Raw genomic sequence first — 14125 nt, 5'->3', positions numbered from 1 at the left:
CTTTTTTCAGAGATTTTTTTCAGGACAGTGGATAGAGTCAGAAACCTGTAAAGAGAGAAAGAACGGAATGACATGCGGGACAGGAGCTACAGGTCAGAATTGAACCTGGTCTGCTCGAGGACTTGAGCCTCTGTACGTAGGACTAACCTCTAGATTACTGCTGCCCCTAGATATTAATCATTACTAACCCAAGTTATCAAGTAAGACAAAATGACTGAAAAACAAGCAGACCTGGTCAACAATATTTCTGTAGAATCCTAATAAGTTTAAGATGAAATTACAAAGGGCAACACGACTCTCAGCAAATCCATTCTATAAATTGCAGAGATATCAATAACTTAAAGTTTAGTCAAACATGGATTGGTTTACATGTGAAATATTGATTGTTTCCTATCTCTGTCTCCAGGAAAAGCGGTTCCATCTCCACAGCGAGTCTCGTCTGCTCCGTCAAAAAAGGAGCGCATGTCCTTCAGAGACAACCCCGTCCTGCTGAGCGGCGGCTGGGGAGGAGGCAAGAAGAGAGACAAAGTGTACAAGTAAAACTCAGAACCCTCTACAACAATGTCCACTTCTATGCCATCCTTCCCCAACACCAAAAGCTTCCTATGTTTGTGTTGCAACTTATACAAACAACCGTTGTGTTATTAACATGATTTCAAGGAAAAACACAAAAGAATTACACTTACAGATTTCGTTCCACAGAGGTATTTTCTCTCAGCGGACGACTTAATTTATTTGTATTTATACTCTTTTGATCCTCCTGCAGCAGCTCATTTTAAACTCAACATTACTTGAGAGCACTCTTTTGCAAATAAATGAATACCAATAGGACCCGCTGCAGCCCAAATATCTCCAGGCTCTTCCATTGTGTTGATTCTGCTCAAGTGTCACTGGCTGAGTTTGATGGCAGCCGACCAGCATCAAAACACATGGAAGAAAATGGCACACTTTCAGCAAACTGGCACGCTTTATATGCAAATAATATCAGGAAACACAAACCAGGAGCTTTAATATCTTTGCGTTCATGTTTGTTAAGAGGCTGAACTGCTGCTTCTGCATCCATTTACTATGTCAATAAAAAATGCACTAATTATGGTTTGCAGCCATGGGAAGAGGCGTACTTTTACAGCTCTTCTCGCCCCCTCTTAACCTTAAAGTTTAATAAAGCCCAAAGGTTTAAAAGAAAACCCCCGCACTCTGTTTCTATTTTAAGCTCCTGCTTACCAACAGAGGGCTTGAAATTACTGTTTCTATGAGCCGAGCACAAACATTGGTGTTAGAATTAGAACAATGTTTTCTTTAATTCTAGCAGTGGATTACGATGGCCTTGTCTGTGTATTTGAATTTGGAGAGCTAAGGCGTCAAACACGGCCTTACCGGAGGCGGTGAACCTCAGGCTTGGCGGTTCCTCGCTGCTCCGCCGCCTGGAAATGATAACTTAATGAATGTCAAAACAAATAGTCAGAGCTGCAGAGTGGCTGCCTGGCAGGAAATGCATGTCGCTCGTCTATTTATTTTCCTTCTATCTTTCACTTAGCGCATGTCTGGAGGGTGTGTTTTGACTGTACGAGAGCTGGTGGGGGGATTTTTGTCTCGGAGAGTCGTGTACGCCAAAGATGTGGAGGTCCTGTTGTGAAACCAGAGAGCACTGTCCTCATCCAGGGGGAGGCTCATTCTTCTGGCTCTCTGGGGGACATAAAGCGAGAGTTTCTCTGTCCTTACACAACTGTGACACTGGAGAATTTAGGTTGTTATTTAAAATACTGAAAATACATGAATACGAGCACACAGGTACTGTAAAGTTTCTGAATGTTTCACATGGGCTTGTTTGTGTTGTTGTTCAACCATCATCTACCAGCCTTTTGTTAGATTTATCTACTTTCGGGTTGTGGGTAAATTACATGTAACCTAAGACATTCAAAATCCACGGCCTGGTGAAATGAGTGTTCCACCGCACATTTAGATAAGATGAAGAATGTAGCTGTCGGCCTGCACCATGCTGCCAGCCTGACCTCAAGTCAGCAAATGTTGTCAGCTCGAGTCTGGCAGGCAGAGGCTCTGTGTCGGAATCCCTCCAAATCCTCCTTCAAATGCATTCAAGAACGACAGAGTGCCATCAAGTTTAGCAACAGATTATTTACAATCCACATTTTTCTGCTGACTAAATTCCTTTGCTGTTTTTTGATATATGTCGTAAACCATTTCAGGCGACCATTGATTTCTATTTCTTTTATGTATGTATGAAAAAACGTGCTTGGGTTGTGTAATTACTCACACTCAGCGGCAAATCAAATTTTATCAAATGTTTCATCATCATTGAATTGTAATGCACTTTATGTCGTACAAGGATATACAACACAATGAACACAGACTGAGTTTTATGCATTTAAGCTATTCGCTGCCTTGTGTTACATGTGTATGTACGCTGGAAGTATACATATGTAGGTTTACTAGAGATGTCTACACTTATAATAAACTGAAAGAGGCTACATGCGAGTCTCTCGTCTGATCCATGACAGTCTCACACGCATCCCTTCCACAGTCCCTCATTGAGCAGTGTAGAGCCATACGGGCAGCTCTGTTCTGCATGAGCTCGATCTTATTTAGCTCTTGTTTTGAATCATTAGATGTCCAGACTGCTGGGATAAGACTTAAGAGTGTGTCATTTGTTTTCTTGTATCTTCTGTTAGAAAATAGGCGTTCTTTCTGATGATGGAAATGCCTCTGCTCATTTTTTACAACTTTAGTTTTAACGTGATGTGTAAACAGGCTGAGAATTATCCATGACAGTTTTCATCAATTATTACACTAACAGTTGGGCCTCTTTAACCTGATCAATGCTTGTAAAGAGATGGTTGATCTGTCCTCAGAGCTCGTCTCAAACCAAATATCATCAGGGTTTAGAAACTATAATATAGTGACGGCACTAAACTGAGGCACACTGCATCTAGTACTACACGACGCTGCATGACATACAAAAGAAAATTAGAGTGCATGTGTGCAGGCAGCATAATACTGACTTAACTGCTTCTGCAAAGATAGATACTTTATTAATCCTTTAAAGGACAGTATAAAGTCACAGCAGCTATAATCACATTCAACATATCAGATCTCATGTCACATAAAAATCTATTTAAGCAATGCAGATATCTAAAAATGAAATATAAAGTCCAGGATGCAAAAGTCGCTTATAATGTCTAAAAAATACTAAAACCCCTCAATAAATAATGCATACATATATTTACAAATATATGCCTCAATATGCTTTTAATGCAAATGAAATACTCCCCTGAGTGTGTGTAAACACTCCTGGAAATATGAACCCTGTTTACAGAGAAATCTGGAATCAGCTCACACAAACAGAAACTTTTCTGCACTGCAGCCTGAGAGAGGTCAAAGCTGATTTATCGTCTAAACAGCGACCGCCTGCTTTTTATGTCACGCAGATAAAAACAGGTTTGAGTCGCTCTTTTCACTAGACTGAAGGCGGGACAGGTAGTAAAAGCACTGAGAATATTACCCAATGAGATTCAAGCCTGTTAAAAGATTACTAACACGTTTATTGCCAACACAGTCACAGATGGAAGACTGATGAAAATAAGTGCATGCATGACGTCTGTATAGAAGTTGTTATGTTTGAGACATTTGCAAAATGTTCAGATTTAGATTCACTTTTTTAAAGGTATCTTGAATTACTGGTTTACACACAGAGACGCACACAAATCATTTCAGCTGTGATTTTTCATTTTAAATTCTAATCACATTGTATAAATAAATAAATAAATAGGTAAGACCAGTAGGAGCGGAGATCGCTCTAAGAAAACTTGTAAATATTCGATCAGTGGCATGATTTAATTTCAGCGTATTTATCTGGAGCCGGAGTACTTCCTGATGTGTCGAGTTAGTGTTTGTACATCTCTTTAGTTATTCTGTAAAATGTTGTGTTTTAAATTAACTTATTAGGAACGCACAAAGCTGTTTAAAGCTGTACTACTCTGACCTTAATCTGTTCTATTTTTTTTGAATTGTCAAGCATTAAGAAAAGGTCAAATTGTGGTAATTTAAATTGTGATAATATGTGTTTGCTCACTGTTACTTTCTATCATGTTGGTGTGTTCTCTGCTGATATAAACTGTTCAAGTTCTATATGAGGGAAATCTTATTGTGACTTTTTTAATGTCATTAAAATTGTCTTTTATTGTGTATCACAGCATCTGGATTGAGTCTGACGCTCGCTCGCGGCGGCTAAGTTCTGCTTTCAGTCTAAGGTGACTTGTTTAACATTCTGCCATGAACCCAGATGACTTTGTCAAGTGACTGAGCGCTGAAGACTGTCAGCGCTCAGGAACGCCTGACTCCTGGAAAAACAAAAAGACAAACAAACAAAATCAAAACAAACTCTTAAAAGCACGAATGCACTGCTTTCACTTTTTCAAACTCAAAGCTTTTACGAGCCAAAAGCTCTGCAGGCTCAGATGACATTCATAAGCTCCATAAAAATGTTGGGCTTTTGGGGAAAATAAACTCTGCTAGTCTTTGTGTTTAGTGGCTCGCCAAAGTTTGAAGACGTTTCAGTTGATTGAATTAGGCCCCAGGGTGGCTTTGAGCAAAATGATGTCATGTTTGTGCCTTCTGAAGTGGCACGTTTTGGCTCCGTTTGGTTTATTGGACGGTGATCAGACACGTTAGAACTCTAATGAATTATGATTAGTTCAGTTCATCACATTTTGACCATGTGGAGGCAGCATGAGGTTTTAACAGCTATCAGTTTTAGTTTAAATTTAAAATGACATGTTGTCCTTTCACATGACATATTGGCTGTATGACTTACAGAACGAATCTGACTGATCGGCCTGAAGGTGACCAAGCCCCCTAAACTTCACCAACCCATATACAGCATCTATCGACGCAGGAATTTCCAGACGAAGTCCCAACCAAACCTCAGTGAACTTTTCACATTTTCTCCTCAGCGTGAGCCAGTGTGCGAGGTCATCTTAGAAGCCCAATAAGACATCCCCCCTGCTACCCTGTTTATTTTTATTTTTTTCTCCTGTGGCACCATGAAGCTCCAGGTAACTGCACTGACCCCAGAGCGAACCAAAGCTGCATGCATGGTGTGCATGGCAGGTGGTGTGGCTGCGGGGGGAGACGTGGAGGTGGAGGGAGATAGGCTTTGGTTAGTGGTAACATAATTCCTCCAATAAGAAGAAATAGAAGAACCGCTTTTTCCTGTTATTTCTTTGCAAAAACTTAAACTCAGTTGAGACTGCGTGTGTGTGTGTGTGTGTGTGTGTGTGTGTGTGTGTGTGTGTGTGTGTGTCTGCTGCGTAGTCCAATTCAAGTAAAGGTTAATACTTTATTTACAGGACTTATGAATGTAAGATATATTTTATTTCATTGATACTTTTTTTCATAAAGGATAAATTGCTAAAGGTCAGAAAAACACTCACTGCTCATGAGCACAGGTTAGTAAGTGTTCATGTTTTTAAGCTCCTGTTAAACTTTTAAAAACTGAATTAAGGAATTCATTCATAACTTGTTCTTGTGACGAAATCGTATGACAAAGGTATTATTTTTTCATGACCCATAACGCGAATTTCATCGAGAACACTGACTGCATGTAGTGCACACACGTGCGCAAAACCATCCAATATCTTTCGTCGACATAAATGTCACACCTCGTGAATTCAAATAAGGAGCTTAATTTTTGCTTAATAAACTTAAGGAAATTGTTTTTCAAGCCACTCGAGGAGTTACAACTGTAAACATTTAGTTTTCCAAATTCTCAGGACCTTCTCCAGGTCGTTTAGATTTCGCTTAAAGTCTGGAGCGTGCTGTAAGTGTTAATCACTATTAAATTGACTAATGATGCCCAAGCTTGTCTTACAAAATCGAAACGAAAATGAAAGCTTTAGAGCCATATTTTTAATTAAAGTGCACGTACGCAAAACGCGCATCATTTTATTAGAATAAAAAAACACCATAAGAAATTCGTCCATTCAAAAAAAAAAAAAAAAAAAGTTCTGCTTTTCTAAAATTAGTGATAAGATTATTTTTAATGTGTTCCTCTGGCCATCAATAGAGGCATCTCTTATAAGGCCTTTATCCTTGAAACATGAGGTTTAACACATTTGCATGGCCTAATTATTTCAGAGTAAAGGCATTACCAAACGTCCAGGTTTAGATATAATAACTTAAATAATTTAAATATAATTATGCGAATGTATGTTTTTTCCACGAGTAAATTTTCGAGTATTTTGCAATTAAAACTTTAAAATTTGAAGTTAACGAGCAGCCACTTGAAGTCGATCCACAGCCTCAGATGAGATCCAGTTTGCATCAGAAGCAGCTGCAGCAGTATCAATGATAGCCTCTTTGCTGATTTGTAAACAGGCTGTAAATTAAAGTCACTTTTGATCGCCTCCTCTCTGAGTCGTAGTGGGTCCAGCATCTCTTCAAACTGCTGCTCGGTTTGGGTTTAGCTCGTGGGAGGAGTTGGTGCTGCTTCATAATCTGAGAGGAGGGATGGGTGGGGGGCTCTTTAAGGATCTCTTTCTCTTTGGGGCTATAAAGACGTAGTGCCTTCAACACAGAGCAAATTAACTCCATTGGCGAATTATTGCATTACGACGCGTCGCTCCGCTCATCTGCGCGCGAAGGAGATTAGTTTCGTTTTTTATATGGTGACATTTGGTTAAAGCGAGCGGATTACGGTGATGGAGTATATGGAGGATAAGTTTGCGTTGAAAAGCCAAGCGATGAAGGCCAGCGATTACTACATGGAGCAAGTCATGGAGAGCCTGGACGGTGCGCAGTACTTCACCAAGTCCTCCCCGAAATGTGTGCAGGCCTTCGGGCTGCAGAGCGGAGAGCACCGCTCCTCGCCCTGCGGAGACCAGAACGGTGCGTAGAGGCGACTTTTTGTAACTTTGTATTCTTTGTGCATGAACACTGCAGTTTTTCTGGAGTTATTCTGCGTCTGCCTGTGAGTAAGAGAGACACTTGAGGGAAATGTAATGTCCACACGATTCTTATCATGATTCATTTTTCGGTTTTATTTTAAATGGTGTCATTGTAGGCTTGTTATTTTATGTCTTCGCAATTTAATTTATTTAAACTTGTAAAAATCTTTCTTGGTCTTAGAAAATGCCGGTAATTTAAGTATGCTATTCCAAGACACTTTTTTTCGTATGGGGAGCAGTCATTTCCATATTGCATTTTTATTTTTAGGCTTTAAGGTTCGGTTTAAAGTGTCTTGGAATAGCAGGTGAAAATATATTATTTTACACGTGATTTGGTTTTGTAGGCAATTACGGTGTGCCAAAAACAGACGAGGACACTTTGCACTCGGACCTGGGCAGGTCGATGGACAGTTGTTGCACTCTGCGGGCCTCTCCGGTGACATCCGGCCAGGAGAAAACGGACTTGGACGACATTGGAGACAAATGTGACAGTAACGTGTCCAGCAGCAAGAAGAGGAGACACCGGACCACCTTCACCAGCGCGCAGCTGGAGGAGCTGGAGAAAGTGTTTCAGAAAACGCACTATCCAGATGTTTACGTGAGGGAACAGCTGGCCATGAGGACGGAACTGACCGAGGCCAGAGTACAGGTACAGTAAATCGACATTGTTGTAAATCTCAGTACGAAGAAGAGAAACCACACAATCAAGAAAACAGCCATTAGGCCTACACAAAAATGTGACGCACTCGTTTGGCCTATGTGCGTAAAAATCTAAATTCAACGAAGCAGGGCGTATAAATCAACATATGTGCGACACTCACAAGACATCTCTTTTATTATTGTTTTATTATTATTAATATTTCAACATTTTTTATTTTTGACCGAACGAGTGCAAAAGAGGGGCTTTAATTTTACTTCATTTTTTTTTTGTGCCAGAGTTTCGTTGTACTTCTTTTTCACGAAAAATTCTATAGAGAAGTCGAATTATTTTAGTGGATTTAACCTGTATGTCACATATATTTGCTTTCTCTTTTCCCAATCAGGTTTGGTTTCAAAACAGAAGAGCGAAATGGAGGAAAAGAGAGCGCTACGGTCAGATCCAACAAGCCAAAACTCACTTCGCGGCCACCTACGATTTATCTGTGTTACCAAGGACCGACAGCTACACACAGGCAAGTTTTTCTAACGGTTGTGGTTTATATTTACAATTATTTTAAATGAGCCTCTGATGGGAGTTTTAATCTATTTGTCAATCGTAAACTCTGTGTAGGCGGTGATACGTAATGCGTAATTCTTCATCTAAATAAGTCCTCTCTTCCAAAAAAAAAAACCCCTCCCACAACAAATGAAAGATTGGATCTGCATTAATCAGCCCCTGTCATTGCTGCTCCATTCATCACTTATTATGAAAGCCACCCTCAGATAAGAGGCTGGACTCTGATTAGAGCCTGTGTGAGGTGTCATGGCTGAATTAATGGTCTTATATCAGATTTCATGTTAGCTGAGCATTTGTCTTGGTGTTTGGAACAAAGGTCAGGTACGAGATGAGGTGAGAGGAGACGCACGGTGTCAGTCCCTGTGGAGGGTGTTTTCTCTCACAGACTGAGATTAGGCCTCAGAGTGATATACAGGCGGGAGCTCTTTGGATGGGTGTGTGTTGACATTTTTTAGCTCACAGAAAGAAGCTTATGCGCTGAATGTTTTAAAGAGGTAGAATTTAAAAAAAAAAAGTTAAAGCCCGGGCCCAGCTTTGCTCCGGCCCAACACCAGGTCAGAACTCTGGTCTTAAATTGTCTCCACATATGTTTCTGATAGATTTCCTGAATACCAGCCATGCCCTCTTCTTCCAGCTGATCCAGATTTCTATCATTAAATTGACCGACTGTAATTGTGCTGGCACTGGGCGGGGGTTCGTCTCCCTGAACACAGTGGACATGGATTGCATTTTTGTGGGTTTTTCCAGAGGTTGTTTTGTTAAAAGGGAGGTTTTGGCCAATATTTCGGCTTTATAGGCAAAGACTGAAGTCCTGCTCATTGATGGCTCGTTTCAGGGACATGTTGGCAAAGCTGTTTCACGAGCTGCAACATGTTTCCATGATGTGAAGGAAATTCATGAAACTGTCAGAGCCCACTGTTGCTTTGTGGTTTTTAAATTACATTTTCTGTAAGCCATACTGACTACAAACATACTCTGGCTAATGGTTCTGACCTGTACTGAGCAAAAGCCAGTTGGTACTGTCTATACTTTTTTGTTTTTGTTTAGCCATGTAAAATACAAGGAACCATTTTTCTGGTTTTAACTTGTACAAAATGTGTTGAGACATTTTGGAGCATTACTTTAGTTTTCTTTTGATTACAATACCGTTTGGAAGCTTTATGAAACGTGTAAGCATGTTCAGAATGAACAAAAATGATGTTGGCACATTTCCGTGACATCATTTTGATGAAATACAGTTCAGGGAGAAATGATTTTTTCATGCTACTCACATTGGCTCGACGTCTCCGTTTGATTGAAATCTTGGCGAATCAGACCAAATGATCTGCGTCACAATGAATAATGTCAAATGAATGTGATGGAGCAGTCACTGCAGTCTGGATTCAATGCCAAACACACACACACGCACACACACACACACACACACACACACACACACACACACACACACACACACACACACACACACTCACACACACTCACATCCCCACTGTCATATGGACTCAAAACTGCTGACCAGATGAGATTGTCACCGCTCTGTTGTCTCGGGTAGCTCTGTCATTCTCCAAACTCCTTTCACCATAAGAGAGTTACTTTGACCATTAAAAACTTATTTTGTCATTTACTGCCATTCATAAACCTCCTGTGGTGATTCATGTATTTACATTTTTTTGGGACAATGGGGTTCATGGACATTTCGTCACTTAACAAGTCGTCCCAGTGAATATGAGTGTCTACTAGAGTCAGCAATCGGTTTAAATGTTAACATGTTTATTCATTGTTGTACGGGTCAACAAACCTTTAGGAAAAGAGACTCAGTTGATGTAGCAGAAATTATTTTTTGTGTGCAACAAACACACTTAAAACATTTGGAAAACACAACCCAAATACTTTACTTTTACATATTCATTTTTTAAATGTGCATGCCTTCAGTTTCTATGTGTAGATTATAGGTTTTCATTTTTGTCTTCTTATTTAAGTATCTATTGAAATTTAACTCTGCACTCTGTGAGGAGATTAATACTGGCAGTAAATCATGAACAAACCTGCACAACTGCACAGCTCTTCCACTGCACCTAGTTTTATATTCTATTATATCTTTTTTAATTGCTTTTATATTTTTTTGTGTTATTTTATTTAAGTCGTCAGCAGGAGCTCAGCTGTTTTATTGCTTCTTACTATTTTATCTTTAGTCCTCTGTTCATTGTTTTAGCACCAAAACACCAAGTCAAATTCCTCGTGTAAATGTACTTGGCATAAAAAACGATTCTGATTCGGACACATTGACAGCTGCTTTGCATATAAAACACTTACTGAACTCGAGCTACAACAGAGAATTATTTTCTAAAGAAATATCTCGATTTTATTTAGTTCATAGGGAGCACTGAAATGTTTCTGTAAACTAGAAGTAAACTGGATACGATCCTATTTTCAGCGCTTTCAGCCTCACCTCATGGTTAACATCAGTTTATGAGGTTCTCCTTCAGTGAAGGGTTTAATAAACTGGGGATGGTTGAAATACTTTTTTCCTGTATGTTATTAAGAGACTGTTTGCATGTGCTGATGATGAAATGAGGAACTTGCAGTTTCTCTGGATTGTGTGTAACGAGACTCGTTGGTTTAATGTTTGAGACGACCGTTAGATTCTTCTGACTAGGGGCCGAACAATTTGAGGATTTTTGAGGACGATACTGATATTAGGGTATATTTATATATATATAGATATATACATATATATAGATATATATATATATCAGCCGATATCTTTCTTAGACCTATCTTCAATGTTTACACACATGTATAACGTTGATCCCTCAGATGCTGTTATCAAACACTTTATCTACTCTATTTGAAAAGATTTATAATCAAGAAAATATATTTGAAAGTTGAACAAAAGTCAAGAATGACAACAGTTCACTGAAACACACGTTTTTACTTTGAAATTAACATTATAAATTTAAATGATGTAACAATAAATAATAAACTTGAATGGAATAAACTTTGTTTTATCGGCACATTCCCAAAGTAAAAATTAGCCCGAAACTAATAGTCACGTGATATACTAATGTCGGCCAATATTATCGGTTGGCCGATTTATCAGTCAGGCTCTATTTCTGACAGAATCACCAGGGTAACCCTCGGTAACCCTTTACATCAATTTGCTGAATTACCCAAACCATTTTTACGGGACAAACCTCAACATGTTGTTCTTAACTTTTAAGATGTTACCATGTATAAAAAAAGATTACATTTCAATGAATTACTTTTTGTGTCTCAATAAGCAAAGTATCCCAATAATGAATTTATATTGTAGTTTGATTTATTTTGCAATAGAAATACAGTATGGTTAATCGGTCTAATATTTCTTAAACAACATTTTATTAAAAAATGTTTATGCATAAAAAAAGGCCTAACTGAAGTAACTACGGATGTTACAGATGTTGTTTAATGAGTATTTCATTGTTAGACATGAGAAGAGCAAAAACAGTTTAACAAATGTTTATTTAACATCTTTTCACTCAATAAATAAATGTTGGGGAGCTACTGACCTCATTACAGGTCTTTACAGAAAATCAATGTGTTAGCTACACACACATTAACCTTGACACTACTTACCAAAAAAACAAGGATTCAAATTCAAAAGATTTCAATAATTCATACAGGATTTAAGTTTATAAAAAATAAAAGTCCTGTTCATGCCCCAACACCAAGTTTGTTTATGAGTACAGCAGTAAATGTGTGATGCGTCATCTGAGTTCCTGGTGGGTGGAAGGTCTCACTGAGCATGTGCAGTAAGAGTAACATCTGTCTACAGTGTTTCTGATTGGAGGAATCTCCTAACTCGTCTACAAAAGAGTATGAAGTTTTACAGTTGTATTCTTCTGAACATGCAGCTTCAAGTGCTCAAATGGATCTTCATTTTCTAAAACTGTCTTCCACCCACAGATCCCCAACAACCTGTGGCCGAGCTCCTCCCCTGCCGGCTCCGTGGTCTCCTCCTGCATGCTGCCTCGTGGCTCCCCTCCCTGCGTCACCTCCTACTCGCACTCCCCTCGCTCCGCTGCCGGCGCCCCGGACCACGGCTACGTTGGCTTCCCCAACCAGCAGAACCAGTTCAGCCACGTCTCCCTCAACAACTTCTTCAGCACAGACTCCCTCCTCACGCCGGCCGCCAACGGCCACCACGCCTTCGAGACCAAGCCTGAGTTTGAGAGGCGCTCGTCCAGCATCGCCGTGCTGCGCATGAAGGCCAAGGAGCACGCGGCCAACATCACATGGGCCATGTGAGGGTTCCTGCAAAGTCTGGAGAATGTATGGACATTTTTTTTTGGAATTGTCAGATGTGTCTGAAATAGTTTTCAGGAGAATCTGTTTGTCTCTCACAGCACAGCTCTAATATTTTTATTCATCTACAAACTATATGTAACTTATTTTTAGTTGCCAATGAAAATCAGAGGTGCCCTGTTACTTAGATCTTTATCCTTCTAATTTAGACCAAAGTTTATGCATATTGTAAAGGACTCAAGTCAATATGTTCAAACGTGTTGCATTAAGTTTAAAGCCATAATAATATGTGACAGACAATCAACAGTGTCATATCTACAGCAAAGTGGACTGGAACTATTTGAAAAAAAGACCTTAAACAATATAGAGAGGTCAAAGACTGTCCTCTCGTCTGGACCTTCATGTAACTCAAACCCTCTCTGAAGAGCTTATGACTGATTATGTCCAGGACTGAATAATATGCTTATGTCTCTATATGACCTACAAAAAGCCAACAGGCTGTCTATAAAGTTATTTTTGATGCCTGTCAGTGCTGGTCGGTTCTGTCAAAGCAAACCGGAAGTGCCTTTGTTTACATTTTCAACTAAAGAGATGAACAGTGAGTGATATGTTTGACTGTTAAAAAAAAGCAGGATGAGTTTTTTTTTTGTCAGAAAACGTACTAACACATGTACAGGACATGATGAACAAAGAGATCAGAGGTACTGTTTCATCCTCAGGGGTCTGACATTTCTTTTTAACACACACCCTGAAGTTCCTCACAGTAATTTTAACGTTAGCAACATGATTCAGGATTTGCTTTCTTCTTTTTGTTTTTTAATCAGGACCAGGAAGACCTGAAGAGTCCTTTTTTTTTTATTGTGACAAAAAGACTTTGAAAGAGAGGCGCGGGAGAAAAAAATTCCCGGGCTCCAGTTGGGATTCATACCCAGTGTGGGCGCATGTGGATCCAGAGGGAGGAGTCCCCAAACCACTACAGCATTTTGTAAGCACTGTGAATAAGCTTTCTATACCTTCGTCTTCCTCCCTCCTTACAGCTCAGGACTGAAGATGAGCGGCGCGGGGGTCAAAGTGATGCGATGTACTGACATGTGTTTGTGCTTTGCAGCAAAGCTCTGTAATCTTTATGGCCTGTCTCTGTTCTGTATCACAGGTACATGATGCAGGTAGAGGAGGCAGGTTTTGTAATTGTGTTGTAAATTTATCTGATGTAAGCAAAATAAATGAATGTCTCTTGATTCCAGAGGTCTGCACTTTCTTTTCTCGTTATCTGTAAACTTAAAGGCAGAGTCTAAAAAATCTAAAATAGACTTATACAAAAGTAATGCTGCTCAATCATCACTTAGGGCCTCCATATATGTGTGGTGGTGACTGTGTCTGCAAGGATTCTGTCCTCTTCCCGGATTTTCATGTTTTCTACTTGACTCTGGACGTTTCTGTGCTGGAAGATAGTGTGTTTTCTCCAGCCAATGACAGCGCGTAGGTGAGTTTAGGAGTGAATACAATTCAGTGATTGGACGTGATTCAAACCGGTGAAGATGATGGATGTGGACGTAGCGGCAAAGCAGACAAAATATAATCATAGTGAGGCAAAACTCCAAGCGGGTAAAGCTTGACCAGAACGGTGGCGAACCTTTGGTTAGCCTTTACCTGCGGAGGCGGA

General features: G+C 39.7%; 2 protein-coding genes across 2 annotated transcripts in view; both read left to right on the top strand.

Annotated features, from left to right (window-relative positions):
* Positions 1 to 2521, top strand: part of lrriq1 (leucine-rich repeats and IQ motif containing 1) — a 42293-nt gene extending 39772 nt beyond the window's left edge. Inside the window, 1 exon segment of the mRNA XM_061036978.1 lies at positions 407 to 2521. Within this exon segment, the coding sequence (XP_060892961.1) occupies positions 407 to 540 (134 nt within the window). The 3' untranslated portion in view covers positions 541 to 2521.
* Positions 2522 to 6545: 4024 nt separating this feature from the next.
* On the top strand, positions 6546 to 13700 carry alx1 (ALX homeobox 1). Its single transcript, XM_061035999.1, has 4 exons — positions 6546 to 6903; positions 7307 to 7611; positions 8006 to 8134; positions 12124 to 13700. The coding sequence occupies exons 1-4, from the start codon at positions 6717 to 6719 to the stop codon at positions 12463 to 12465; spliced, it is 963 nt and encodes a 320-aa protein (XP_060891982.1). The 5' UTR covers positions 6546 to 6716; the 3' UTR covers positions 12466 to 13700.
* Positions 13701 to 14125: the final 425 nt, after the last annotated feature.

The sequence above is a fragment of the Labrus mixtus genome, chromosome 4 (assembly GCF_963584025.1).
Source record: "Labrus mixtus chromosome 4, fLabMix1.1, whole genome shotgun sequence".
NCBI classification, from domain to species: Eukaryota; Metazoa; Chordata; class Actinopteri; order Labriformes; family Labridae; genus Labrus; species Labrus mixtus.
This window is presented reverse-complemented; position numbering and strand designations above follow the sequence as displayed.

Coding starts and splice junctions, on each gene's coding strand:
- alx1 (XM_061035999.1), top strand. CDS start 6,717: ATGGAGTATATGGAGGATAAGTTTGCGTTGAAAAGCCAAGCGATGAAG. Junction 7,612..8,005: donor TGACCGAGGCCAGAGTACAG/GTACAGTAAATC, acceptor TTTCCCAATCAG/GTTTGGTTTCAAAACAGAAG. Junction 8,135..12,123: donor GGACCGACAGCTACACACAG/GCAAGTTTTTCT, acceptor TTCCACCCACAG/ATCCCCAACAACCTGTGGCC.